The following is a 26792-nucleotide window of genomic DNA, read 5'->3' as shown; positions in this document are numbered from 1 at the left end:
TCACTGGGATTTTTGCAAGAAATAAGTGAGTTAATATCTATGAAAATACCTTGCAGCTATAAAGTAGCATGTTCCTTTATTTGTTTAATTTATTTATTTTATTTTTGGCTGTGTTGGGTCTTCGCTTCTGTGCGTGGGCTTTCTCTAGTTGCAGTGAGCAGGGTCTACTCTGCTGTGCACGGGCTTCTCATTGCAGTGGCCTCTGTTGTTGTGGAGCACAGGATTTAGGTGCGTGGGCTTCAGTAGTCGTGGTATGTGGGCTCAGTAGTTGTGGCTTGCGGCCTCTAGAGCGCAGGTTCAATAGTTGTGGCGCACGAGCTTAGTTGCTCCGCGGCACGCGGGATCTTCCCAGATCAGGGATCGAACCCGCGTCCCCTGAATTGGCAGGCTGATTCTTAAACACTGCACCACCAGGGAAGCCTCAAAGTAGCATGTTCTGATAAAACAAACACAGGCGTTAAAATAAGGGGCAATGTAAAATCTGATATTATGATTTTAAAAGTACTTTGCAAATGCAAGATGTATTATTAGCACTGATAATGTGGAAATAACTATAATTAGATCTATCTGTATTGGAATTTCTACTTAAATCTACATTTGGGAATAAATATATCTATTTATAGAAGGTATAAATACACAATGCAAAATTTAAGTATACTTTTTGCATTGCTTAGTTAGGAGATGTGCATTCTAGTCTTCCTTTTGCTTCTATTTACTATCATGGAGCAACGGTTACTCAGCCAAATATTAGCCAGTAAGCCAATCTGTGCCTTTATTTTCTTTCTGTAAAATGGAAATAATAATACCTACTCTAGCTTCCTCATAAAAGTCATGGGGAGATAAAATGAGAATTTCAGTGTCACAGATGTTAACTAAGAGGTAGAGTCTGAAAACTTTAAACTTAACCTAACAATTATAATATGACAATAAGTAATGTTCAGGAGAATAACCCTTGGTATTAAAGAATTTCAAAACTTCCCAGAGAATAGCTGAATTATAAATTATTCATAAATGAGTGCCTATGTCATAATTCCTATGCTCAGCAGTGGAACAAAGTAGACATTGTCTCAGCCATTGCAGAGCATAAACTATAATCAACATTGTTTAATCCTAAATTAATTTTAGTGTATTCTACTCCTTTGAAAATATGGTTGACAAGAATGTTTTATGAACTCAAATAATCCAGCCCCCTCCTGAACCAAATATAAGAGAATTTATTGTATTTATGCTATTTTTAATAGCTCAGGGTGATCAAGACTCAACTCACTAAGACATATATAGGTACTGTTATCCAAATAGTTTGCCTAGTATTATGAGAACTGGCTTATTTAAAGTTTAAAAGCTTTTCTTCACCCAAGTGCCATTTAGATCTCTTGTAAAACATAGTTATGTTTTTTGGATCCTGGAGTGAGATGTGTTCCAAGGGTCCCACAACCACCCACTAGTTTAGTAATTTGCATGACTCAACATAAAGTTATATTTATCACTTAAGATTTATTAAGGCAGAGTATACAATGCAGGGACAGCAAGAAAAAGATATGCATAGGCAAAGACTAGAGAAATCAGGTGCAGATTTCCTAGATCCTATTTCTGAGAGGCTCACATGAATGCATTTTTATCTCCTACTGTGGACCATAGAGACAAGAGAAAAATATCTCTGCCTAGGAAAGCTCGTCTAAGTCTTGGAGTCCAGAGTTTTTAAATGGGGCTGGTCACATAGCTACATGACCAGTCATTGTTCAGACTCCAAACTAGATACAAATCACACACCATAAATCTTTGTGTTTACATTAAACAGTGTTGACAGCCTGGTACATCCTGCCACACTGCCTGAGGCATACAGAATAACATTAACCAGTGTCTATGAGAACGTTCCAGGAGTTTAGTTCTCAAGGCATTGAACAAATGTCATTGCCCTGGCTCCAGAGTCCCCAGAGATAAACAAGAACTGAATAAAAGAACCTGCTGGGTCTTCCCTGGTGGCACGGTGGTTGGGAGTCCACCTGCCGATGTAGGGGACGTGGGTTTGTGCCCCAGTCTGGGAGGATCCCACTAGCTGCGGAGCGGCTGTGCCCGTGAGCCATGGCCGCTGGGCCTGCGCGTCCAGAGCCTGTTGCTCCGCGACGGGAGAGGCCACAACAGTGATAGGCCCGTGTACCGCAAAAAAAAAAAAAAAAAAGAACCTGCTGAAGGGAGGAACACTCCCAAACTCATTCTATGAGGCATCACCCTGATGCCAAAACCAGAAAAAGATGTCACAAAAAAAGAAAATTACAGGCCAATATCACTGATGAACATAGATGCAATAATCCTCAACAAAATACTAGCAAACAGAATCCAACAGCACATTAAAAGGATCATACACCATGATCAAGTGGGGTTTATCTTCAATATATGCAAATCAATCAGTGCAATACACCATATTAACAAACTGAAGGATAAAAACCATATGATAATCTCAATAGCTGCAGAAAAAGCTTTTGACAAAATTCAATACCCAGTTATGATAAAAACTCTCCAGAAAGTGGGCATAGAGGGAACCTACCTCAACATAATAAAAGCCATATATGACAAACACACAGCCAGCATCATTCTCAATGGTGAAAAACTGGAAGCATTTCCTCTACAATCAGGAACAAGACAAGGGTGCCCACTCTCACCACTATTATTCAACATAGTTTTGGAAGTTTTAGCCACGGCAATCAGAGAAGAAAAAGAAATAAAAGGAATCTAAATTGGAAAAGAAGAAGTAAAACTGTCACTGTTTGCAGATAACATGATACTATACATAGAGAAGCCTAAAGATGCTACCAGAAAACTACTAGAGCTCATCAATGAATATGGTAAAGCAGCAGGATACAAAATTAATGCACAGAAATCTCTTGCATTCCTATACACTAAAAATGAAAAATCAGAAAGGGAAATCAAGGAAACACTCCCATTTTCCATTGCAAAGAAAAGAATAAAATACCTAGGAATAAACCTACCTAAGGAGGCAAAAGACCTGTATGCAGAAAACTATAAGACACTGATGAAAGAAATCAAAGATGATACAAACAGACGGAAAGATATACCATGTTCCTGGGTAGGAAGAATCAACATTGTGAAAATGACTATACTACCCAAAGCAATCTACAGATTCAATGCAACCCCTATCAAATTGCCAATGGCATTTTTCATAGAACTAGAACAAAAAATTTTATAATTTGTATGGAAACACAAAAGACCCCAAATAGCCAAAGCAATTTGAGAAAGAAAAACGGAGCTAGAGGAATCAGGCTTCAGACTATACTACAAAGCTACAGTAATCAGGACAGTATGGTACTGGCATAAAAACAGAAATATAGATCAATGGAACAGGATAGAGAGCCCATAGGTAAACCCACACACTTAAGATCACCTTACCTTTGACAAAAGAGGCAAGAATATACAATGGAGAAAAGACAGCCTCTTCAACAAGTGGAGCTGGGAAAACTGGACAGTTACAGGTAAAAGAATGAAATTAGAACACTTCCTAACACCATACACAAAAATAAACTCAAAATGGATTAAAGACCTAAATGTAAGGCCAGACACTATAAAACTCTTCGAGGAAAACATAGGCAGAACACTCTATGACATAAATCACAGCAAGATCCTTTTTGACCCACTTCCTAGAGTTAGGGAAATAAAAACAAAAATAAACAAATAGGACCTAATGAAACTGAAAAGCTTTTGCACAGCAAAGGAAACCATAAATAAGATGAAAAGACAACCCTCAGAATGGGAGGAAATATTTGCAAGCGAAGCAACAGACAAAGGATTAATCTCCAAAATACAAAAGCAGCTCATGCTGTTCAATATCAAAAAAACAAACAACCCAATCCAAAAATGGGCAGAAGACCTAAACAGACATTTATCGAAAGAAGACATACAGATTGCCAACAAACACATGAAAGAATGCTCAACAGCACTAATTAGTAGAGAAATGCAAATCAAAACTACAATGAGGTATCACTTCACACCCGTCAGAATGGCCACCATCAAAAAATCTACAAACAGTAAATGCTGGAGAGGGTGCAGAGAAAAGGGAACACTCCTGCACTGTTGGTGGGAATGTAAATTGAAACAGCCACTATGGAGAACAGTATGGAGGTTCCTTAAAAAACTAAAAATAGAACTACCATATGACCCAGCAATTCCACTACTGGGCATATCCCTGAGGAAACCATAATTCAAAAAGAGTCATGTACCACAATGTTCATTGCAGTGCTATTTACAATTGCCAGGACATGAAAGCAACCTAAATGTCCATCGACAGATGATTGGATAAAGAAGCTGTGGCACATATATACAATGGAATATTACTCGGCCAAAAAAGGAGAGAAATTGAGTTATTTGTAATGAGGTGGATGGACCTCGAGTCTGTCATACAGAGTGAAGTAAGTCAGAAAGAGAAAAACAAATACCATATGCTAATGCACTTATATGGAATCTAAAAAAATGGTACTGATGAACCTAGTGGCAGGGCAGGGATAAAGACACAGACATAGAGAATGGACTTGAGGGCACGGGGTGGGTAGGGGAAGCTGGGACAAAGTGAGAGAGTAACGTTGACATACATACACTACCAAGTGTAAAATGGATGGCTAGTGAGAAGCTGCTGCATAGCACAGGGAGATCAGCTCCATGCTTTGTGAGGACCTAGAGGGCTGGGATAGGAAGGATGGGAGGGAGTCTCAAGAGGGAAGGGATATGGGGATATATGTATGTATCCATATGTATGGATATATGTATGTATGCTTATAGCTAATTCACTTTGTTGTACAACAGAAACTAACACAACATTGTAAAGCAATTATACTCCAATAAAGATATATATAAACCTGCTGCAGTAACACTTTCTTCTCAACATGGAACAAGAATAATAGCTTAAGGGTCTCATACGCCCCAATTACTAAAATCAGACCTCAGTACTATAGGCAGAAGAGTAGAGTTCACCTTTAGATGACTGTAACCCATGTTCTTTGGATAAACTAAGCAACTTCTTCAAAGCATAGCAGCCGTCACCAAAGCTAAGGTGAATATGCTTACAATCTGTTATTTCCTCTCTCCAATCCCATTCTTAAAACAATGTGCTGACTGAAGTATCTTTGCCTGTCCAGTGATGGCACACAGTGCTCAGGTTCTAGAAGGTATCACTTTCCTTGTAATTTCCTTTCACATGTTATGTCAAACTGATGTCCATAACTACCTCAGGTCTTAAGATAATTATTATTACACTTCTATTCCTTGCTTCCTTCATTTACATTTACTCCTCTAAAAGAGTTTATATCTTTTAATTTGGGGCATAATTGTCAAGAATAAAGTGACTACCATTTCCTCTTTACATTTGGCATATAGGGAGAAATTGGCAAGGAAATGTATATCATTAAGCAAGGAGAAGTCCAAGTTCTTGGAGGAGCTGATGGCGCTCAAGTTCTGGTTACTCTGAAAGCTGGAGCAGTGTTTGGAGAAATCAGGTATCGAAAAGACACCTTGTAATATTGAAGTCTGTCATTTGTTATAAAAGAAAAGTCTTGGGTCATAAAATAAGTAAAGTTCCCATTCAAATTCACCAATGGTTTGATTGTGCTGACAGCATTGATAAAATAAGGATTTTCACATTTCTATTTATCCTTTCCCTTCCCCAAAAGAACTAGCTCATTCAGCCCTTTAGGCCCAGGACTTAGGTCAGTGTCTAGCATAAAGTAGATGCTCAATATATGTTGAATAATGAATGTGTGAATAAATGAATGGATGAATGATGAAAGAGGAGATTGGGAGAGTTAGTCGTCAGATTGTTGGAGAACTTGAATGCCAGGCTAACACAATAGTTTTGAGTAGGTGAGTGATAATGATTATCATTGTGGGACAAAATTGCCTGAGTCCAAACCCCAGTACCACCACTTACAATCTTTGCTCCTTTGTTACTTGACCGCTTTGTCCTTCATCTTAATAATTAGAAGAGAAGGGCTTCCCTGGTGGCGCAGTGGTTGAGAGTCCACCTGCCGATGCAGCGGACACAGGTTCGTGCCCCGGTCCGGGAGGATCCCACATGCCGCGGAGCGGCTGGGCCCGTGAGCCATGGCCGCTGAGCCTGTGCATCCAGAGCCTGTGCTCCGCAACGGGAGAGGCCACAACAGTGAGGGGCCCGCGTACCGCAATAAAATAAAATAAAATAAAATGGCGTAGTAGAGTCAGCCATCTGCATCTGTGGGTCCCTCATCTGAGGGTTCCACACACCAGGACTCAATAAACTGGATTGCACGACCCATATGTGAATGCACAAGCCATGGATACAAAGGTCTAACACTACAGACAGCAAATTCAAGCATTCTGTGGGCTAAACATTCCATATGTATTATTGTATTTAAACATATTCATGTATTCATCCAATAAACACTTACTTTGAGTGCCTAGTACATGCTAGATGGTCAGGTATTGCTCTAAACTCTGGGAATGTACTGTGAAAACAGTAAACAAGAGCTTACAGTCTTGAGGGAGAAAGCTAACAATAAATAAACTAGACGATAAAATCACATTGTGATAACTGCTATAGAGGTAAAAATTGTTAGAGACTGGGGATGCTACTTTACATATAATGGTCAGGGATACCTCTTTGGACAGATAATATTCCAACTGAGACTTGAGAGAGTAAATGGAGCAGCCATCCAGACATGGGGGAAGAGCCTCCCATATGATGGAATAGCAAGGGCAGAGGCCTAGAGGTAGAGCAAGCGTATCTGGTTGAACATCATAGAGGTCAGTATGGCTGGAGTTCAGAGACTAAGGGACACTGTGGCGAGATGAGGCCAAAGAGGTGCTCAAAGACAAGACTGTACAGGCCTTTTAGGCCATGGTAAGGAATTTGTATTTTATTCTAAATACCAATGGATACCAATGGAGGATTTTAGGCAAAAGAATGATACAATTTGAATTATGATGTTGGAAGACCACTCTAACAGCTATGTGGAAAAGAGGCAGTAAAGAAACGAGAATGAAATAGAGATCAATTAGAAGTCAGTTGCGGTGGTTCAAGTGAAAGATGATGGAGTCTTGAACTAGGATGCTGTCTCTTAGGGTAAAGACAAGAGTGCACTGTCAGGCAGTTATTAACATATCCGTTTCATGATTGGAAAAATTGCAATTCCAAGGTGTCAATTATCTGGCCCAGGATAACATAGCTAGTAAGTGAAAGGGACAATATTCAAACACGAGCTTCATGGATCAGGGCCTAGTGATCTTTCCACCACACCACAGAAGAAAGGTGGTTCATCCAACCTCTGATTTCATAGCTGCTAAGAAGTTATCTTCAGAGTTCCAGAGATATGAATAATTTCAGATGACTTTATATTAGCATAATTAGGGTTTCCTTAGAATGTTGAATCATGTTAATTCTCTGTTGATAATGTGCTTTCTCTTTTTTATTTTTCCTCCTTGCTTAAAACTGGGTGGGCACTTGTGTGAGGGTCTTGCTCTGGGGCAGTGGTGGAAACACTTCTCAGAATGTCCAGATCTGTGTGTTCTTTGCCTATTTTCTATCACTTCTTTACTAGGAGTACTTGCAAAAATGATTTAATATTTTAGTGACTTAATAATCACTGTAATCTTCAAGGTCATAAAACAAGCAACAGTCTAATCTCAAACATTGCAGAAATTAATTAGCTGACCTCTCCCAAGGGTTGAGTACTCCCTGAAGAATAAAGCTTTATAAATACAAATATGTTAATTGCTGATATTATCATCACAGTAGGAAATATTCTAAGAATACAATCCAGGTGCTGCTGAGTTGCAATTGAAAGGAATCTTAAATTCTTGACAGCAGCTTCTCAAATAAATCTCCTATTACCCACTGGGTTTCTAAGGCCAAATTGAAACCAGTAGACCAGACAAGCTCTAAATTCGCTCAGTAATCTGGCTGATTCAAGCAAAAGGGAGGTTTTTGCCTTGATTCTCTTCTTGGCTGAGGTTGAGGAGAAATACGATACATCTGCCTCTTCCCAGATACCCTCAGGCTTCACAGGCCCACAGCTGTCATATGCCCCTGGAGCTCTAGTTATTTATTCCAGCAATGGAGGCATGCCTGCCAAACATCTAGATACTGGAAAGATCTAGTAATTGTGTTTACTACTCAAAAAACCTGTGACCTTTTTTAAAATGAGCTATATCCAGCACTATCATGTAGCTTTTTAACGAAGGTTCTTTTTCTTAGGAAAAAATAAGAAAGAAAAGAACTGAGGGCTTTCAAGGACATTATATACTAATCCAAAAGAGCAAAGCACTGACTAAAATATAGATTTACAGCCTGTCATGGAGAAAACGCAGACCACATTTCCAATTAACATCTGAGGAGTTCAGACACCCCATTTTTAATAGAGAGACTCAGGGTCTGCTGGGGGATAGCCTTGTAGCAGTACTGACTCCACTGTTTTCACAATTACAATTATTGCCAAGTCTTATTCACTGAATGTATTTAACCACTTCCTATCCTCCTTCTTCATCTGTTAAAATCTCACTTTTCCTGAAATGCATCTGAATTTTTATCCTTGCTAGTGCTATTATGATTTCAATAGAAATCCCTACTGGTTTCATCTCCCTTTGGAATGTCCTCCCCCTGGAAAATACCTATTCACCTTTCAAGACTTCAATTCAGATGTCATCTCTCTGAAGCCATCTCTAACCAACCCCCCCCCCAAACAACTAGTTGCTCTTTGTTCTATGCTTTCATAGTATTTCATTAGTGACTTTACTACAGGAATTACCACTAATTTATAATCAATTCATTCAAATGGATCTCCTCAACAGACTAAGCTATTAAAATGTAAGAACTAAAACTTTCCATCTTTATGTCACCAGCAGCTATATATAAACTGTACAATGTGTTGATTTTCATTGATATTCTGCCTCCATTCAAAATAATTTGCAGGTGCTATTCAGAAATTTCTGATTAATTAAGTAGTTAATTGTGATTTGATAAAAAAAAAAAAGCAGAAAATTATATTCATTACGCCTTACAGTATAATGTGAAGTGCCTCAAAGAAGGCCATGCCTGGCATGGTGAACAAGAATGGTGAGCAAGAAACAATCACTTCCCTCAAGGGCCTTATAAACAAAAGACAAGGAAACAAAAAGATTCCAATACTAGGTGGTAAAATGTATGGGTTGCATTCAATGATGGAGCATACGCAGGATGTTATGGAGTACAAAGCCTTCACAAGGACCAATCCTTCAGATTGAGCAACTGCTTGAGGTTATTTGAGAACTGAAGGCAGACCTTTCAGTGCTTCTCAAATGACATGTGGAGAAAAAAATGTGTGCAGACAATATGTGTGCACAAAGGTCAGTCCTGATAGCCTGTACAAGGGTGTATGTAAAGGAGTATTCACATAATGCCTGTAGTAGGTTGAATGTTGGCCCCCACAAAGATATATCCATGCCCGAACTCCTGGAACCTGTGAATGTGACCTTATTAGAAAAAAAGAAGAAAAAAAAAAGAGTCTTTGCAGATATAATTAAGCTAAGGATCTTAAGGTGAGCTCATTCTTGATTTTTTTGGATGGGCCCTAAATCCATGACAAGTGTCCTCACATGAGACAGAAGAGGAGAAGACACACAAACACAGGGAGAAGAGGGGAAGGCCTTGTGAAGACCGAGGCAGAAATTGGAGTTATGCAGCCACAGCCAAGGAACTCCTGGAGCCACCAGAAGCTGGAAGAGGCAAGAAAGCCTTCTCTCCTAGAGTCCCTGGAGGGAGCACAGCCCTGCCAACAACTTGATTTTTGACTTCTGGCCTCCAAAACTGTGATAGAATAAATTTCTGTTGTTGGTAGTCACTGGTTTTACAGTAATTTGTTACAGCAGCCTCAGGAAACTAATATAATACTAACCTTTTTACATTGTTAACTTTTGAAATTTACTGGGGAAAAAGAAAAGGTCTGCTTGACACTCCTTCAGCTCACCCTACATGGCCAGTCCACCTCAAAGACCTATCAATTTCACGTCCAAAGTGTGTCTCCAATTGTTTGCACCTTACCTTCTCCACTGACCCCACTTCCATCCACACCACCTCCCTCTCTCACTGGACAACTGCAGGGCTGCTCCAAGTCTCCCACTCCAACCACCACACCCTCTGTAATCCAGGCCCCACTAGCAGCCAGAGGGATCCTTCACGAACAGGTATGATCATGTCATTGCCCTCCTGCTTAAAACCACTCAATGTTTTCACATGTTCTTTTTTATCTAAAAGTCCTTGCCTGACCTACAAGATCCTGCAGAGTCTAGCCCCTGCCTACCTCTCTACTGTAGGGTGTAGCCCACTCCCCTTGCTCTCCTTAATCCAGACTTTAGTTCCTTGAATGTGCTACATGCCATCCAGCCATGGAGAGTTGGTTTATTTTTTCCTAATTTTGGAATTTAAAGACTGTTTTGTTCAGGTAATAATGGTTTATAATATTATATGTATCATGTATACATTACATTTTGACTTCTGCATATACTGCAGTGTGCTCACCACCAAAAGTTTAGCTTCCATCTGTCACCGTATAGTTGACCCCCTTTACCCATTTTGCCTTCCCTCAACCCTCCTTCCCCTCTGGTAACTACTACTCTGTTCTCTGTATCTATGTTTTTGTTTTGTTTTGGTTTGGTTTGTTCATTTATTTTGTTTTGTTTGTGCTTTTTATATGCCGCCTATGAGTGAAAACATGCAGTATTTGTCTTTCTCTCTCTGACTTATTTCACTTAGCATAAAACCTTCAAGGTCCATCCACGTTGTCACAAATGGCAGGATTTCATCTTTTTATGGCTGAGTAGTATTGCATTGTGTATATACACTACATCTTTATCCATTCATTCACTGATGGATACCTAGGCTGTTTCCATATCTTGGCTATTGTAAATAAAGCTGCAATGAACATAGGAGTGCATATATCCTTTAAAATTAGTTTTTGTGTTCTTTGGATGAACATACAGAAGTGGAATAGCTGGATCATATGGCGGTTCTAATTTTTTGACGAATCTCCATACTGTTTTCCATAGCAGCCATGGGGAGTTTTTACCTCTGCCCATATAGGTTTCCCACCCCTTTAACCTAATCTCACCTACTTTCAGGACTTCTTTTTCTCCATTATAGGGACCACCCAGGTCTCCTTGCTATATTCTCTAGTTGGACTACATTCCTATCTTTCAGAACACTTACCTTTGTAATCACGCACTTGCTGGTGCATTTATTTCTTCAGTGTCTTTCTTTCTTCCTCACTAACTCATAAGCACCAGGACTACAATGTATGGCTGTCCCAGTTGTGCTCTGCATCAGGATGTCCAGGCAGGGCCTGAGAGAACTGGAATGCAGCCTGCACTCCACTCCTGAGCATGAGCCCCGCTGTTACACTCCCCCTCATGCACAGCTGCCCTTTACTTTGCAAAAGGGGGTATTTTTCTGGCCAAACTTTACACCTATAGGACTGCATTTGCCAGAGAGGCTGTATTTTTCCATTTTGTACACAGACACAGTCCCTAGCAGACGCCACACCCGATCTGCACTTGATCCCCAGCCCTCAGGGGAGTGCCTGGCGCACATAAGTGCCTAATAAATAGTCATTGTTATAAATAAATTAACGTAATTATCTTCTATCTTTGCAAATGTACTAATAAACATTCATTTTTGTCATGAATATGCATATTCAGCCTCGTACCCTTTTTGTCAGTTTTTATTATTAAGAATAGGATTGCAGGCTTCCCTGGTGGCCCAGTGGTTGAGAGTCCGCCTGCCGATGCAGGGGACATAGGTTCGTGCCCCGGTCCGGGAAGATCCCACATGCCGCGGAGCGGCTAGGCCTGTGAGCCATGGCTGCTGAGCCTGCGTGTCTGAAGCCTGTGCTCTGCAACGGGAGAGGCCACAACAGTGAGGGCCGGCGTACCGCAAAAAAAAAAAAAAAAAAAAAAAAAATAGGACTGCTACGTTTATCTTTGTAAGATCATTTTGCTTTTCTTTTATTTCTTTGAAGTTTATTCCCCAAAATGAAATAACTAGGTCAAAAGGTAGAAACATTTCTATAACTCTTGGAATATATGGGCAGATGATTTTCTAGAAAAATTGAACCAATTTAAGATACAACATGCAATGTATAGCTATTTTTCTCTAGTACCAGTGATATTACCTCATTATTCTCAGTTGGTTTTGCACTTTAATAGTTGTTTTAATTTGCATTTCTCTAAATAGTGCTTAGAAAATAATAGGTCCTCAATAAATATTTGATAAATCAATTAATTTTCTCTGGGCCTATTTATTTTCACAAACGTGATCATATTTATTTTCTGCGTTTCTTTCATTGTACAATATCCTTTTTTCATCATATATAACAAGTTATTGGGCAGAATTTAGGCAGTGATATATGTTTTAGATAGTCTGGCTTTTATTTAAAGTATTTAAGTTCTGACTTTTCACCAGCTATATTGGTCAAATCACCCATTCTGCATATTTAACAAATATTTTCTCTATACCATTGTGAAAAGGCCATATATTTTGAAGAATAATTTTAAACCTCTTTGTTCCCTCCAAGCAATGTTTGCCTATTTTCCCTGAGTACTCAGTTTTCAAAATGAGAGTACCAAGGTAGACTTTTAGTTTTTTGGACTATTTTAATTCCATATTCTTATTCTTCATCAGAATAATTCTGTTATTCCTTCACCCACTACCCTGCCTTTCCTAAAAGACAGAAATAGTAGATACATTGGAAGTATGAGCAGGGGTAAGAAGATTGATAAATATTGAGGGAGAAAACTTTTCATTTCCATTTTTTTCTGGCTCAATCCTGTGCATACTACCTGTGTTAAAATATGTGTTTATATTTTTCACTACCTTCTTTAATATACAGTCTCTGTTTGTGTAGCATTTTTTGCTTAGAGCAGAAAGCAAACCTCACCTAAGTTTCACAATATTCCTCTGAACCACTACATTATCAGTACCATTGTTTAAACATGTATTCAAATATTCTCAGGACTCCTCCTAAACTGACTTCATCTGGTGACTCTAATTCTATGAAAATCAAGGCTCTTTACCACCATTTGGAATAGCAGAGAGGGAGTAAAGAATCTGATTGTCAGACATTGGTAGAGCTTATCACGACCAGCCCAACTGGCTTCCTCCTTGATTTTTCTAATATCCATGTGCAAATCTCTATCATTAGAACAATAACAATGGCTTCATTAGCAGCATTAGAGTTTAGGGTGTAAAGAAAAGACTCCATGACTTGAAGTCAGCTCTGGTCTTGGATTTGAATTTCTGCAATGAAACTCGTAAGTATTTGTTCTGGAATAAGTCACTTCACTAGATTCTGGACCTCAATTTCCATGTCAGTAAGTGTAGGTAAGAACCTACCTCACCAGTTTCATGTGGTCATTAATATATGACATCGTTAGCTATTTTGACCCCAAAGAAACACATAGTTAAGCTAGAATATTAGTTTGTTTGATACAGTAATTTCCAGCCAGAGTATCATATATCCTCCTGGGTACTTGATATAAATAAAGAGGGCAAGGAATAAACTGTGCATGTTATTCCTTTTTTCCCCTCTTCTTTAGAATTTTTACCTAGATTCTTCATCGATCATCCACTTTTTTTAAAAAATAAATTTATTTATTTTTGGCCACGTTGGGTCTTCATTGCTGCTTGTGGGCTTTCTCTAGTTGTGGAGAGCGGGGGCTACTCTTGGTTGCGGTGCACAGGATTCTCATTGTGGTGGCTTCTGTTGTTACACGGGCTCAGTAGTTGTGGCGCACGGGCTCAGTTGCTCCGCGGCATGTGGGATCTTCCCGCACCAGGGCTCGAACCCATGTCCCCTGCACTGGCAGGCGGATTCTTAACCACTGCACCACCAGGGAAATCCTGATTATCCACTTCTTCTAAGGCCAATTCAACTCTGAAATCAAGACTTCCTGGGGGAAAGAGGACTGTTTTGTATCTGTGAAATCTGAACTCTTTAACTCCGATAAAAATCCATACATAGAGATTTTTCTCAAAAATCTAGGTTAACATGTGTTGCCTTGCAGTGGTTTTATGACTATCAAAGTATCTGCGAAGAGCGAGCAGTCTGGGCAGAGGTGACACGAGAACATCCTCTGATATTTGCTCACCCACAAAAGTTTTGTTAGGATTTATATTTAGTGAAGTGGTAAAAATTTTCAAGCAACAAAGTGTTTTCCAATAACACTGAAAAGAGTAAAAGAATATCTCATAGAAGTCTACACAGGTGACCTAACCTCCTGCACTCCAAATATAATCCAGTTGGAAATTTGCTTAATGAGAACAGATATATGAAGTTGTAATCTCTCACTCAGCATTGGATGTGATTGATCTTCTTTCCATAGATAGTATTCATAGTTTTATTTCTATTATAGGAAACGATTCTACATGAGAGTATGCTTTTAGACAAGAAACTTCTTCATTTTAGGAAACATTCTCATTTTTTTACAGTTATCAAAGCATTAATCATTCTGAATTGTGTTTATCTGTTTAAGAAGTCTGTCTAGGTTTGCATCCAACTCCACAACAATGAGCTGTGTGGCTCTGGGTGAGGTCCTCAACTGAGGTTTCATTTCTTCATCAATTAAAACAGAGTAATAATAATACATAATTACCTCATAGGATTGAAAAGCATTATACGTGTTGATACAAAAGAGAACTTAGAAAAATACCTGGCTCATGGTAAGCACTTAAAAATATTAGCTAGTAATACTACTATTACTAATGTTATTATCAATATTTGCTAGTCGACTAGACAACCCTCGCCCACGCTTATCCCACTCCTAGATTACAAACAGCTTGAGGGCAGATTTTTTTTTTATTGAAATATAGTCGATTTACAAATATTGTGGTAGTTTCAGGTATACAGCAAAGTGATTCAGTTATACATATATGTGTATATCTATATTCTTTCTTTGATCCTTTCCTGTTATAGTTTACTACAAGATATTGAATATAGTTCCCTATGCTATACAGTAAATCCTTTTGTTTATTTTATATATGGTAGTATGCGTCTGTTAATCTCATACTCCCAATTTATCTCTCCCCCCTTTCTCCTTTGGTAACCATAAGTTTGTGTATTATGTCTGTGAGTCTGTTTCTGTTTTGCAAATAAGTTTATTTGTACTAATTTTTAGATCCTACATATAAGTGATATAATATTTGTCTTTGTCTGACTTAACTTCATTTAAAATGATAATCTCTAGGTCCATCCATGTTGCTGCAAATGGCATTATTTCATTCTTTTTTATGGCTGAGTAATATTTCATTTTATACATCTATATCTATATCTCATCTTCTTTATCCATTCATCTGTTAATGGACACTGAGTTTGCTTCTATGTCTTTGCTATTGTAAATAGTGCTGCTATGAACACTGGGGTGAATATATCTTTTCAAATTAGATCTTTTCTCTTTCCCAGATATATGCCCAGGAGTGGGATTACTGGATCATATGGTAACTCTATTTTTAGTTTTTTTAAGGAAACTCCATACTGTTTTCCACAGTGGCTGTACTAATTTACATTCCCACCAACAGTGTAGGAGGGTTCCCTTTTGGCTTGAGGACAGATGTTAATCATCTTTATAGCCCCAGAACTTGGCATCGTATCTAGGTCATTATGGAGTATGTTATTGCCACACACTTCTAATTTATCACTAATTTCTTTTTTTCCTTTTCTTTTCAATTTATACAGTGAATTCCTTATATGCTTCTGCATGATTGGCCTCCAAAGTAAAATGGTCTGTACAATCTCAAACTCATAGAAAAAAAACTATTTATCAAAAGTCCAGCTGAGGAAGGTAATGTTTAAGAGGATGATTTTTCTCTAGATATTCTAGATACCACTGAAAACAAAGAGAGAGACGAGTATCTGATATGCACTGTACTGACTGCCCTTCCCACCTGCAGCATTGCTTCTACGGAACTGGACTTTGGAGTGACACACAGCCTTTACTGAGGACCACATCACAAACAGTGCTGGCAAACTTAGTTTTGCATCTGTAATAGAATATGAACATGTTGTCCACCAATTTACACGGTGGCCTCTCTACTAAAGCCCTTCAGCATATATTTCTGTCTTAAAACTAAGAATCCATCCATTTTTATGATATAAGAGACAAAGCCAAATTCGAAGCCCTCTTGTAACAAAGTTTGCATTTTTGCATGAACCCCATTTTATGTTTCCATTCTGTTTTTCTTCTGCTCTTCCTTTCAACTTATGCTCTTTTGTATTCTACTTATCCTTGTGAGTGCTTTCTGGATAAACTAGCTCTGTGAAAAAGGGCTGTGCACATTGTGTTCCAGTCACATTATAGTCTGTGTATGCAGTGCACAATTTATGATGCTGTATGTGGCAGCCCTGGAAAAAAGCTGGAAATGAATGACTGACTAGGGACTATCTGAATATTCTAGCTCTTTCTGATATATACACACAGCAATGTATATGTATATGTAAATACATATACATTTGTTTATATGTATATGTGCACATGTACATATTATATGTATGTACTATATGTATATTATATGCAGTAGGGATCACCCAATCCACTGAGGGTCTGAATAGAACAAAAATGTGAAGAAAGGGCAAATTCACTCTCTCAGCTTGAGCTGGCACATCTATCTTCTCCTGCCCTCAGACATCAGGGCTCTTGGCTCTGGACTTTCAGACCCAGACATCGACTTACACCAGAGGCTCCTCTTTCTCCCCTTCTCAGGCCTTTGGACTCAGACTGAATTACAGCACCAGCTTCCTGGGCCTCCAGCTTGTAGATGGCAGACTGTGGGACTTCTCAAACTCCATAACCACCACAACCACATGAGCCAATTCCCATAATAAATCTCCTTTTATATATATATCTGTATATGTCCTATATTTTCTGTTTCTCTGGAGAATCCTGTGTAATAAAATTTATTATACTTATTGTTAGTTGTTACAGTTACATACCCCAAATTAGGGTTTAAAACTTCTCAGCCAGGAGTTTTACCTAATTACACCTTCATAATTGAATGTCAGGGGTCTATAAACATTTATCTCTGGGCTTCCCTGGTGGCGCAGTGGTTGAGAGTCAGCCTGCCGATGCAGGGGACACGGGTTCGTGCCCCGGTCCAGGAAGATCCCACATGCCGCAGAGCGGCTGGGCCCGTGAGCCATGGCCGCTGAGCCTGCGCGTCCAGAGCCTGTGCTCCGCAACGGGAGAGGCCACAACAGTGAGAGGCCCACGTAAAGAAAACAGAAAAAAAAAAAAAAACACCTATCTCTCCCTAAAGATAATCAGGCCTATAGTACAGAAGGTACTAAAAGGTGGTCTTGTTAATCCAAAAGAGAGATTAAGTGTCTTGCTCAGAAATACACTTAATAAATGGTAGATTTCAACTATAGTTCAATTTAAATTCTTTTAAATTAAACATTATAAATAAATAAATAAAATCGTAGAGTTATCTGGTTCCAAAATCTGTACTCTTTCCACAAACCATACCATGCTTTACTATTTTTCCTTTTGCACTACTTTACCTGCTGAATACATGATAGGCACTTAATAAATACATGATTGGAGTAAAAATCTAAAAGGTCCTTAAGTTCCTTTTTAAGGTCACAGCAAACAAAAGTGGACCTAGAATTAGAATCCATTCCCTTGTTTCCTGGGCCATTGCTCTGTTCAGTATTTTTGACCTGGGGACACTTACCATTAACCTCGGCTGTTTGTCCTCCGGCACGTGCTCTTTCAGAAACTATGTGGGCTTGGGAATATTTAGGGATCTTCTTACTAAGCTATTTAATGAGTGAAATTTTCCATTGGTGGAATGCTGGAGAAGCATTTTGTGGACAGGAGGGAAAAAAACGATGCTATTTTAAACACTGCTGAGAGTTTGGGCAAAATCCATCTGGCAGACAGACTATTTCTTCCGTTCAAAAACTCATCAAGCACTCCAAATGTGTAACCTGTAGGCAAGTTTAATTAAAGCTTGAGAAATCTCAAAATAACTTGACATTTAAATATGTTATTTCCGTTCTGCTCTCATAGTCTGACACACACAGAGACAGTCTCAGGTCCAAATTAAGCTCCCCAGTGCCATCCAGCCCCGCCTAACTACTGGATTGCCCTATGTCCAAGGCGACAGGAATGTGAATGAAATAGGCTCATCCAATCATTATCCTTCAAATATTAACATCCATTTCATAGATAGATAGGCAGGAAGATAGGTAGGTAGATAGATAGGTAGATGGATGGATGGATGAATGACAGAGTAAAATTTACTTCTCTTACTTAAAAAAAAGGGCAAAGGCAGAGCTTGTCTTGGGGAGAACCTCAGGAAAGGAGATTCCATTTTCTCTTTTCTCTTAGTTTATCAATTATAATTCTTTTCAAAAAACTTCAGTGTTTGCCATACACATTTTAAACTAAGTTTACCTTCACATTAACACTATACCACTTCACACATAGTGCAGGAACATTATAACAGCCCTTCCCTACCAGCCCTTAAGACACTGATATCATTCATTTCACTTATCCATATGCTACAATCACCCAATGCAGTTACTTTATTATTTAAAGTCATATTTTAGATCAATTAAGAATAAGGAAAATAAAAGACTTTCGTTTTACCTCTGCTTATTCCTTCTCCCATGTCTTTCACTCTTTATGTAGACCTAAATTTTTAATCTGTATCATTTTCCTTCTTCCTGAAGAATTTCTCTCAATATCTTTAAGGGTATGTCTGCTAATGTTAAAGTCCCTCAGTTTTTGGTTTTCTGAGAAAATCTTCATCTCCCCTTCACTTTTGAAGGATAACTTCACTATACATAGGATTCTAGGTTGGTGATTTTGTTTTTCTCAACACTTGGTATTTCACTCCACTCTCTTCTTATTTGCAGTGTTTCTGATGAAAAGTCCACTATAAGTCTTATTCCTGTTCCTTTATATGTATGGCTTTTTCCCCCCTCAGCTCTTTTCAAGATTTTCTTTGTCTTTAGTTTATTACACTTTGAATATGATGGGCCTAGGAATGGGGGTGGGGGAGTATTTATTCTGCTTGGTATTCTCTGAGCTTCCCGGATCTGTGATTTGTTGTCTGTCATTAATTTGGAAAAGTTCTTGGCCATTATTACTTCAGCTGGTTCTTCTAATACTAGAGAATGATGTATGTTTATGTATATATCATATATATATAATACCTTTTGAAAATGTCCTGCGGTTCTTGATGTTCTGTTCTGGTTGGATTTTTGGTTTTCTTTTTTTCCATTCCTTTTTTTTCTTTTTGCATTCAATTTGGGAACTTTCTACTACCTATCTTCAAGCTCATCTATTCTTTTCTTCGCCATGCCCAGTCTACTGATGAGCCCATTAAAGTCAGTACTCATTTCTGTTATAGTATTTTTTTTTTTTTTGAGGTACGCGGGCCTCTCACTGTTGTGGCCTCTCCCGTTGCGGAGCACAGGCTCCAGACACGCAGGCTCAGCAGCCATGGCTCACGGGCCCAGCCGCTCCGCGGCATGTGGGATCTTCCCGGACCGGGGCACGAACCCGTGTCCCCTGCATCGGCAGGCGGACTCTCAACCACTGTGCCACCAGGGAAGCCCTGTTATAGTATTTTTTATTTCTAACATTTCCTTTTGAATCTGTCTTAGAATTTCTATCTCTCTGCTTACATTACCCATCTGTTCTTGTATGATGCCTACTTTTTCCAATAGATCTTTTAACATATTAATCATAGTTATTTTAAATTCTCTGTCTGATAATTCCAACATCTGTGTCATATCTCAGTCTGGTTCTAATGCTTTCTTTAGCTCTTCAGGCTGTATTTTACTTGCTTTTTAGTGTACTTTGTAATTTTTGTTGAAAGCTGTACATGACGTAATGGGTAGTAGGAACTGAGGTAAACAGGTCTTTAGAATGAGGTTTTATATTAATCTGGCTAGGAGTTGGGCTGTGTTTAATGTTTGCTGTAGCTGTAGGTGCTAGAGCTTCTAAATTTCTCTAGTGATCTTGTTTCTATCTCCTCTGTTGACTTTGGCCTTCTCTCAGTACTGCTCTTCAGAGAAAGTCTGCATTTTGCAGTTATAACCCAATGTTACCATACAGAAGCCCCTTTGGTATAGTGCTCAGGTATGGGGGAAAGCTCTAACTTTATGATTAAATCTAAGTCTTTTAATGGATCTATGTCCCTGGGGTGTGATCTTCACAGGTGTTTCTAATCCCCTTAGGCAGGAAGGCCAGAGGTGCCTGGGATGAGAGAAATGCCCTTCCTCCAGGTAGGATAAGACTCTGGTAATCTTTTCCCCTGGATAGTAGACCTTTGTAATGGAGAACAAATATATTCTGGGTGTATTTTACAATGATTAATTATCCCCTTCTACTGCCAGAGCAACAAGCAGATCTTTCTTGGCTCTCAACCATGATAATCTGCTGAAGTTTCTCAAGGTAAAACCTATAAAAGTATCAGTTTCCCCATAACTGTGGCCCTCAGAGTTTCTCCCTCTCTTGATAGTTCACTCTCAACGTACAGCAATTTGTCGAAATTACCATTTAGGTATTCCTACCAGTTACAGCTCCAAGGGCTTCTGTTCCAGGTAAGCAGGTTTGGCTGTGGCTTTCTGGATTCACCTGTCTCCCCAGATTTGGATGGGAGTTGACCCTGCAACTTCAGTTCTTTGACAGTTCTGAGAAAAGTCATTGGTTTTCAGTTTGTTCAACTTTTTCGTGTTGTAAGGACAGGAGTGACAATTTCCAAGCTCTTTACATGTCAGAGCTGAAACCTTATGTTAGTTTTTTAATGATTAACAGCCAGCGAAAATGTTCCCTTTTCTGCAACAACGGCTGGAGAAATACACATGGTCTGATATCAATCTTCAGGCACAGCACTCATGCAGCTTCTCACATCTCATTGCCCCCAAAGGCAGGGCTGTGAAAACGTGAACATTCCTATTGCCAGAATGCTTTCTCGGTCCCTTCCACCTCTGGAGATTGTTTTTTATTAATGTGAGCCTTCTTTCTCCATTTCTAAATGGTTGACTCTGAGAGACTGAATCTCGTGTTACCGTCTCACTGCAGAGCCTGTAGTGTTTTTTTTTACACATTTGAAATGTGTTTTTTCTTGTCTTGCTTTCAAAGACCAACCCTTATTTTCCGGATTATTGGTGAATGACAGAAGTTATATTCATTTGTTTTATTCACTCGAGTGTTCATTTATTTTATAACTATTTATTGGTTACTTCCCAAACACAAAATGCCCCAGCTATGTTCCTGAGAGATATAAAGTCCAGAATTCTCTGACATTCCAAGTGGGAAGTTGTATGACAATGACTATACTACAGAGCAATTTATGATACTGAGAAACAATTTGATCAGGGAGTTACATATAGGAAGAGATTAAATTCACCTAATGTAACCAGGGTATCATTAAGATTTGATGTCAGAGCTTGATCTGTCAGAGTCCAGACAAAAAACTGAAGGTACACTTAAGTAAGTTAACTAAGAAGACTTTAATAAAGGGATTACTGACAGAAGCCAATCAAAGGAAATTAGAAGGAAAATCTAAGACTACCCAACAAGAGATGGTGATATATCTCGAAGCTAGCTACAAGGGAGCTGTTTCCACAGCCAGGCCTCAAGGGGACAAGGGCAGGGCACATTACCAGAGCCCAGAAAGAAATCTGTGGGAGTTGTACTTCCAGGAGATGGCCAGGAGCTGTGGATTTTGGTAGAAACTGCAGCCATTGCTAACTTAAGGCCTGGCAGGGAAGAATGGGGGAAGAAACGTGCCAACCCCACTCTCTTCCTGCTTTCTGACTTCCTACTGGTATTTCCCATTGGCTGAACCCAAATGAAAATCAGAGATCAAGCCCACAGAGGTCAGCTTCCTGGAGTGCAAAGAGGATTGGGAAGGATGAAAAGTTAGTCTGAAAGAGCAAATGGAGGATACCCAGTCCAAAGAGAGTCTGCACTTCTGGAATCTGGGAGGAAGAATCTCCCAGGGCTCTGATGGCTACAAGACCTTGATTTGAGGTGGGAGTTAGATGCAAAATGCATTGAAATCTGTTGCCACTTCTATTGCCACCACATCTTGACTCTCTCTGCACACTCATCTGAACTCTCACATCCAGGGAATGATCTCTGAAGCAGTATAAATGGTTCTAATATTTGATTTTTTTTTTTTTTAAGATTTTGGTGGAGGAAGATTGAAACTGGTGGCAAAGATTCATTTTTCTCTCTTACAGCCTTCTAGCAGCAAGAGGAGGAAACCGTAGAACTGCCAACGTGGTGGCCCACGGCTTTGCCAATCTTTTAACTCTGGACAAAAGGACCCTCCAAGAAATTCTAGTGCATTATCCAGATTCTGAAAAGCTCCTCATGAAGAAAGCCAGGTATAACCTTTAAAACCCCATTAGAGAGGAGTTGGTTTTACTTCGTAAAATCTAAGATGAGAACTGTGCTATGGTGGGTACAATCAACTTTACCCATGAGGTACACTTAACAAACAACTGTTTATGCAGTTATACATTGAAAACTTCACAGATTAGGAGAAATGATAGTATTTCTGGTAAGTTTTTCCATAACTCTCACAGTGCTATCTGAAATGGCCTTTCTGTCTTGTCCACAGAGTGCTTCTAAAGAACAAGGCTCCAGGCACAGAGACAACTTGTCCAAATAAAGGACTTGCCTTTCTCTTCCCACCAAAACAAGAGACACCCAAAAAGTTTAAAGCTCTCCTGGGAGGCTCAGGAAAAGCAGGTCTTGCAAGACTACTCGCACTGAAGAGAGAACAAACCGTTCTGGTAATAAGGCAGAGGGAAAGGAGGGCTGTAACAGAGACCACTGGACTAAAGACCAGACAAGCTCCTACTTTAATTCCATCTCAGACACTGGGATAATCTGGGTTCATCTAATGCAAATAATTAATACTTTATATACAGCACTTATTATTAGTTTACTGTATGCCTACATAACATCACATTTAATCCTCACAGGTTTATTATGGATAGTTTTAATGTATATATACATAAATACAGTCGACCCTCATTTTTGTGGATTCTGTGTTTGTGAATCTGCCTACTCACTAAAATGTGTTTGTAACCTCAAAATCAATAATTATGGTGTTTTGGGGGTCATTCACAGACATACATGTGCAGAGCAGCAAAAAATTTAAGTTGCTGGAGGCACATGTTCCCAGCTGAGGTTGAACAAGGAGACACTCTGCCTTCTTGTTTCAACTCTCACACTGTAAACAAGTGATCTTTTCATGGTCTATTTATTGCCATGTTTTTTGCATTTTTGTGCATCTCCCCCCACAACACTGTTAAAAATGGCCCCCATGGGGCTTCCCTGGTGGCACAGTGGCTAAGAATCCACCTGCCATTGCAGGGGACACGGGTTCGAGCCCTGGTCCAGGAAGATCCCACATGCCGCGGAGCAACTAAGTCCGTGTGCCACATCTACTGAGCCTGCACTCTAGAGTCCGGGAGCCACAACTACTGAGCCTGTGCACCTAGAGCCGGTGCTCCGCAACAAGAGAAGCCACCACAATGAGAAGCCCGCACACCACAACAAAGAGTTGCCCCCGCTCGCTGCCATTAGAGAAAGCCCATGCAGCAACAAAGACCCAACACGGCCAAAAATAAAAACAAATAAATAAATTAATTTAAAAAAAAATGGCCCCCAAGCATATCGCCAAAGCACCACCTAGTGTTCCTAAGCACAAAAATGCTCTGATGTGCCTTACAGAGAAACATGTGTGTTAGATAAGCTTCATTCAGGCATGAGTCATAGTACTGTTGGCTGTGAGTTCAGTGTAATGAATAAACAATATATATCAAATAAGGTGTCTCTAAAAAGAAATGCACATAAAACAAGGCTATGTATTGAGCAGTTGACAAAAATGTTGTAGCCAGAGGCTTGTAGGAACCTAAACCTGCATTACCCCTAGGAGAGATAGGTCAGGGTTTGCTAACAGTGTTTGTGGCAGTTTTACAGAACAAAACTACCATGAATAATGAGGATCAACTGTATATGTATAGACATACATATATACCTATAAATATATGACATCTTACCAGTAAGCCAATAAACATTTTCACTAATATTCATTCAATTACTATCACTAATGTAAAGTCAGAAATAACCACATAGATTGCATCCAAGCTTTTATATTATAGATGAAGAAACTAAGATCCAGATTAATGTATTTGGATAAGATCACAATCAATGATAGAGCAAAAGCTATTACTCGGGTATTCAGACTTCCACACCTACACTAAGCTGTCTCCCAATTCCTAGAAATGTCAAGAAACTCAAATGTTATTGCTTTTCTTTTTTTTTTCATATTTCTTTGATTCTCATGATAAGCTTATGAGGGCAGATACTGAAAAACAGCAGGAATTCAGGTTTTCTGAATCTAGTCCTTATGCTATCTCTAAAACTGTAGGAAATGGGAGGCTGTGGTTCTTTCAGGAAATTGGTAAAGCAAATATTATAAAAGTCAGTCACACTCAAGAGACTAAAACTTGCCTCATCCTTTGCCACACACACAACACTGCAATGAAAATCAGTGTATACCAAATGCCTTATTTAATCGGCACGGAAATAATACTTTGTGTAAAAGGCTTATGGGGTTAAAGAACTATGTAAGTCAGTATGTTAAGTAAGGCTCTCAACTTTATATGTACACATTCATACCTGGTACAAGCTTCTCTCAAACTGATCTCAAGCATCACCAGTAAAGAGCATAGTATATTTTTTACTATGAAATTTCTACAGATGACACTAAATACAATAGGTTCTAAAGCCATATCAAATACCCATTGGACAAATGGAGAAGACTGTACTAGGAAAGAGATATGAATTTCTCCCTGAAGTTCTCCCATGAACTTATGCAGGAGGAACACCAGAGATTCTAGAGTATTTATATGGTATTTGGTTAATACTTTTTTATTAAAAGATAAATATTTAAAATTTCATCTTCATAAAATAAGTAAATATTTAAAAAGCAGAGTCCTGAGCACTAAGTCTAATAATTCAGAGACCATGAGGGTCAATAGGAAGTGAATTCCTTGGTAGGGACAAAAACGCGACGTAGACTAACACCGAATTCAAATGTGATAGCTCAGCCCCATTCTCCAGCACATCAGAAAACTTAGTTAAATGATAGTCAATGGCAGACATGATTCCCTTATTAACTTAATTCAGACAGTCTTTGTCTTAGTGGTGATCCTTAGCTATTGCATATTAATCAAAAGACTCCAATGTCCTTGATTATGATTTCAATACCAATTCTTTTCAATAACTTGCTTCTAGGAAAAAAGTGAAAACTCTGAAGGAGAAGAGGATAAAGGAAAAAAATATGAAGATAAAGGAAGACAGCCAGCAGAGAAACCACTTGAAACATCCAAATGTCGAACAAGTTCTATTACAGCAGAGGAAGCGCACCAGTCAATTAGAAGGGCAGTTTTACCCAGAGGAACTACCCGTCAATCACTCATCATCAGCATGGCTCCTTCTGCGGAGGCTGGGGAAGAGGTTCTGCTGATTGAAGTCAAAGAAAAGGCTAAGCCATAAATGTTTGATTATCTTTAGATACAATCTAGTTAGTTCCCAAAGAGATTGTAGTCAGGATGGTAGCTTAAACTAATGAGAGGAAAAGACCTTGCCGGGACCCTTGAGAAACCATAGGCAAATCCCTAGCTTAGTTTCTAGGATTTACCCTAGAGAGTGTGATCTTCTGCATTGGCAATAAGAAGATTATTAAAAAAACCATCCCTATTCTCCATTGTTATTAGCTTTGCACAATTGGTATTTCTCCTAATTGCATATAGTAGGTTATTTTTCTTCCGTTCTTTCTTGATGATGTTTCTTCTCTCCATTTTGATTAGGTTGGTCTTGGCTCTGAAATGATTCACTAACTTTTTCTCTTAATTGTGTGTGTGTGTGTGTGTGTGTGATTGTGTGTGTGTGTTAAAGTCTTGCATCGCACTGTTAGTCTTGGTTAAATGTTCCATGTATATGAATTTGTCTCTTACTTTGGGAGTATGAGATTTTAATAAAATGTCAAAAGTTGGGTGACTTTCATTCAAGGTAGGGTGATGAGTCAGTCAAGTATCAAATCAACCCAGCAGCTGGGACTGAAGGGAAGCAAACAAGGGAGCCGATGGATGTAAAACCCAACTTGCAGAGGAGTCCCCTGAAGAGCACTGCTGGTCAGCATTACTAACAAACCCACAAGCAAAATCACATTGCAGCAACATGTTGGAAAAACTGTACCCTTTGCTAAAGAAACAAACTTTAATATTTTCCCTCATATCAACTTAAAAGGCTCATCTGGCTCAACAGACTCAAACAGGAGGAATCAGATTGTCCCCATCTTCATGGAGGCTAAAGTGACATTTCTCAGAAACTTTTGCAAGCATTCACTTCAGAAGACGTCAGATTTGAGCTTCTTGTTTTCAGCTTTAGTAAAAAGTAACGAGGTTAGGAAGGCAGACTGTACACATGTCAGATTGACATATCCCTGCAATTTGCAGAAACTACATGTACAGCTGTTTACAAAATCTCCGAGTTAATTAAGTGCACTTTAGGAAGTTGTCCTCATGAATCAGCTAGCATTAGCATAATTACCAAAGTCTCAAGCTGTGAAGAGGCTAAAAGAGCCAGGCTGCTGTCAGAAGTAATAATACATATAGAATTCCATTCTAATAAATGCCCTTAGGGAATAATATTAAATTCTGTATAATAAGGCCATTTCCAAGTCCCAGAAG

The 26792-nt window shown here is 39.0% G+C and overlaps 1 protein-coding gene across 1 annotated transcript in view; it reads left to right on the top strand.

The window, feature by feature from the left end:
* CNGB3 (cyclic nucleotide gated channel subunit beta 3) overlaps positions 1-25596 on the top strand; it is a 141125-nt gene extending 115529 nt beyond the window's left edge. Inside the window, exons 15-18 of the mRNA XM_060127731.1 lie at positions 5383-5501; positions 22263-22409; positions 22646-22820; positions 25336-25596. Of these exons, the coding sequence (XP_059983714.1) occupies positions 5383-5501; positions 22263-22409; positions 22646-22820; positions 25336-25596 (702 nt within the window). The remainder of the gene's footprint in view (positions 1-5382; positions 5502-22262; positions 22410-22645; positions 22821-25335) is intronic.
* Positions 25597-26792: the final 1196 nt, after the last annotated feature.

The sequence above is a fragment of the Lagenorhynchus albirostris genome, chromosome 17 (genome assembly GCF_949774975.1).
Source record: "Lagenorhynchus albirostris chromosome 17, mLagAlb1.1, whole genome shotgun sequence".
Classification (NCBI taxonomy): domain Eukaryota; kingdom Metazoa; phylum Chordata; class Mammalia; order Artiodactyla; family Delphinidae; genus Lagenorhynchus; species Lagenorhynchus albirostris.
This window is presented reverse-complemented; position numbering and strand designations above follow the sequence as displayed.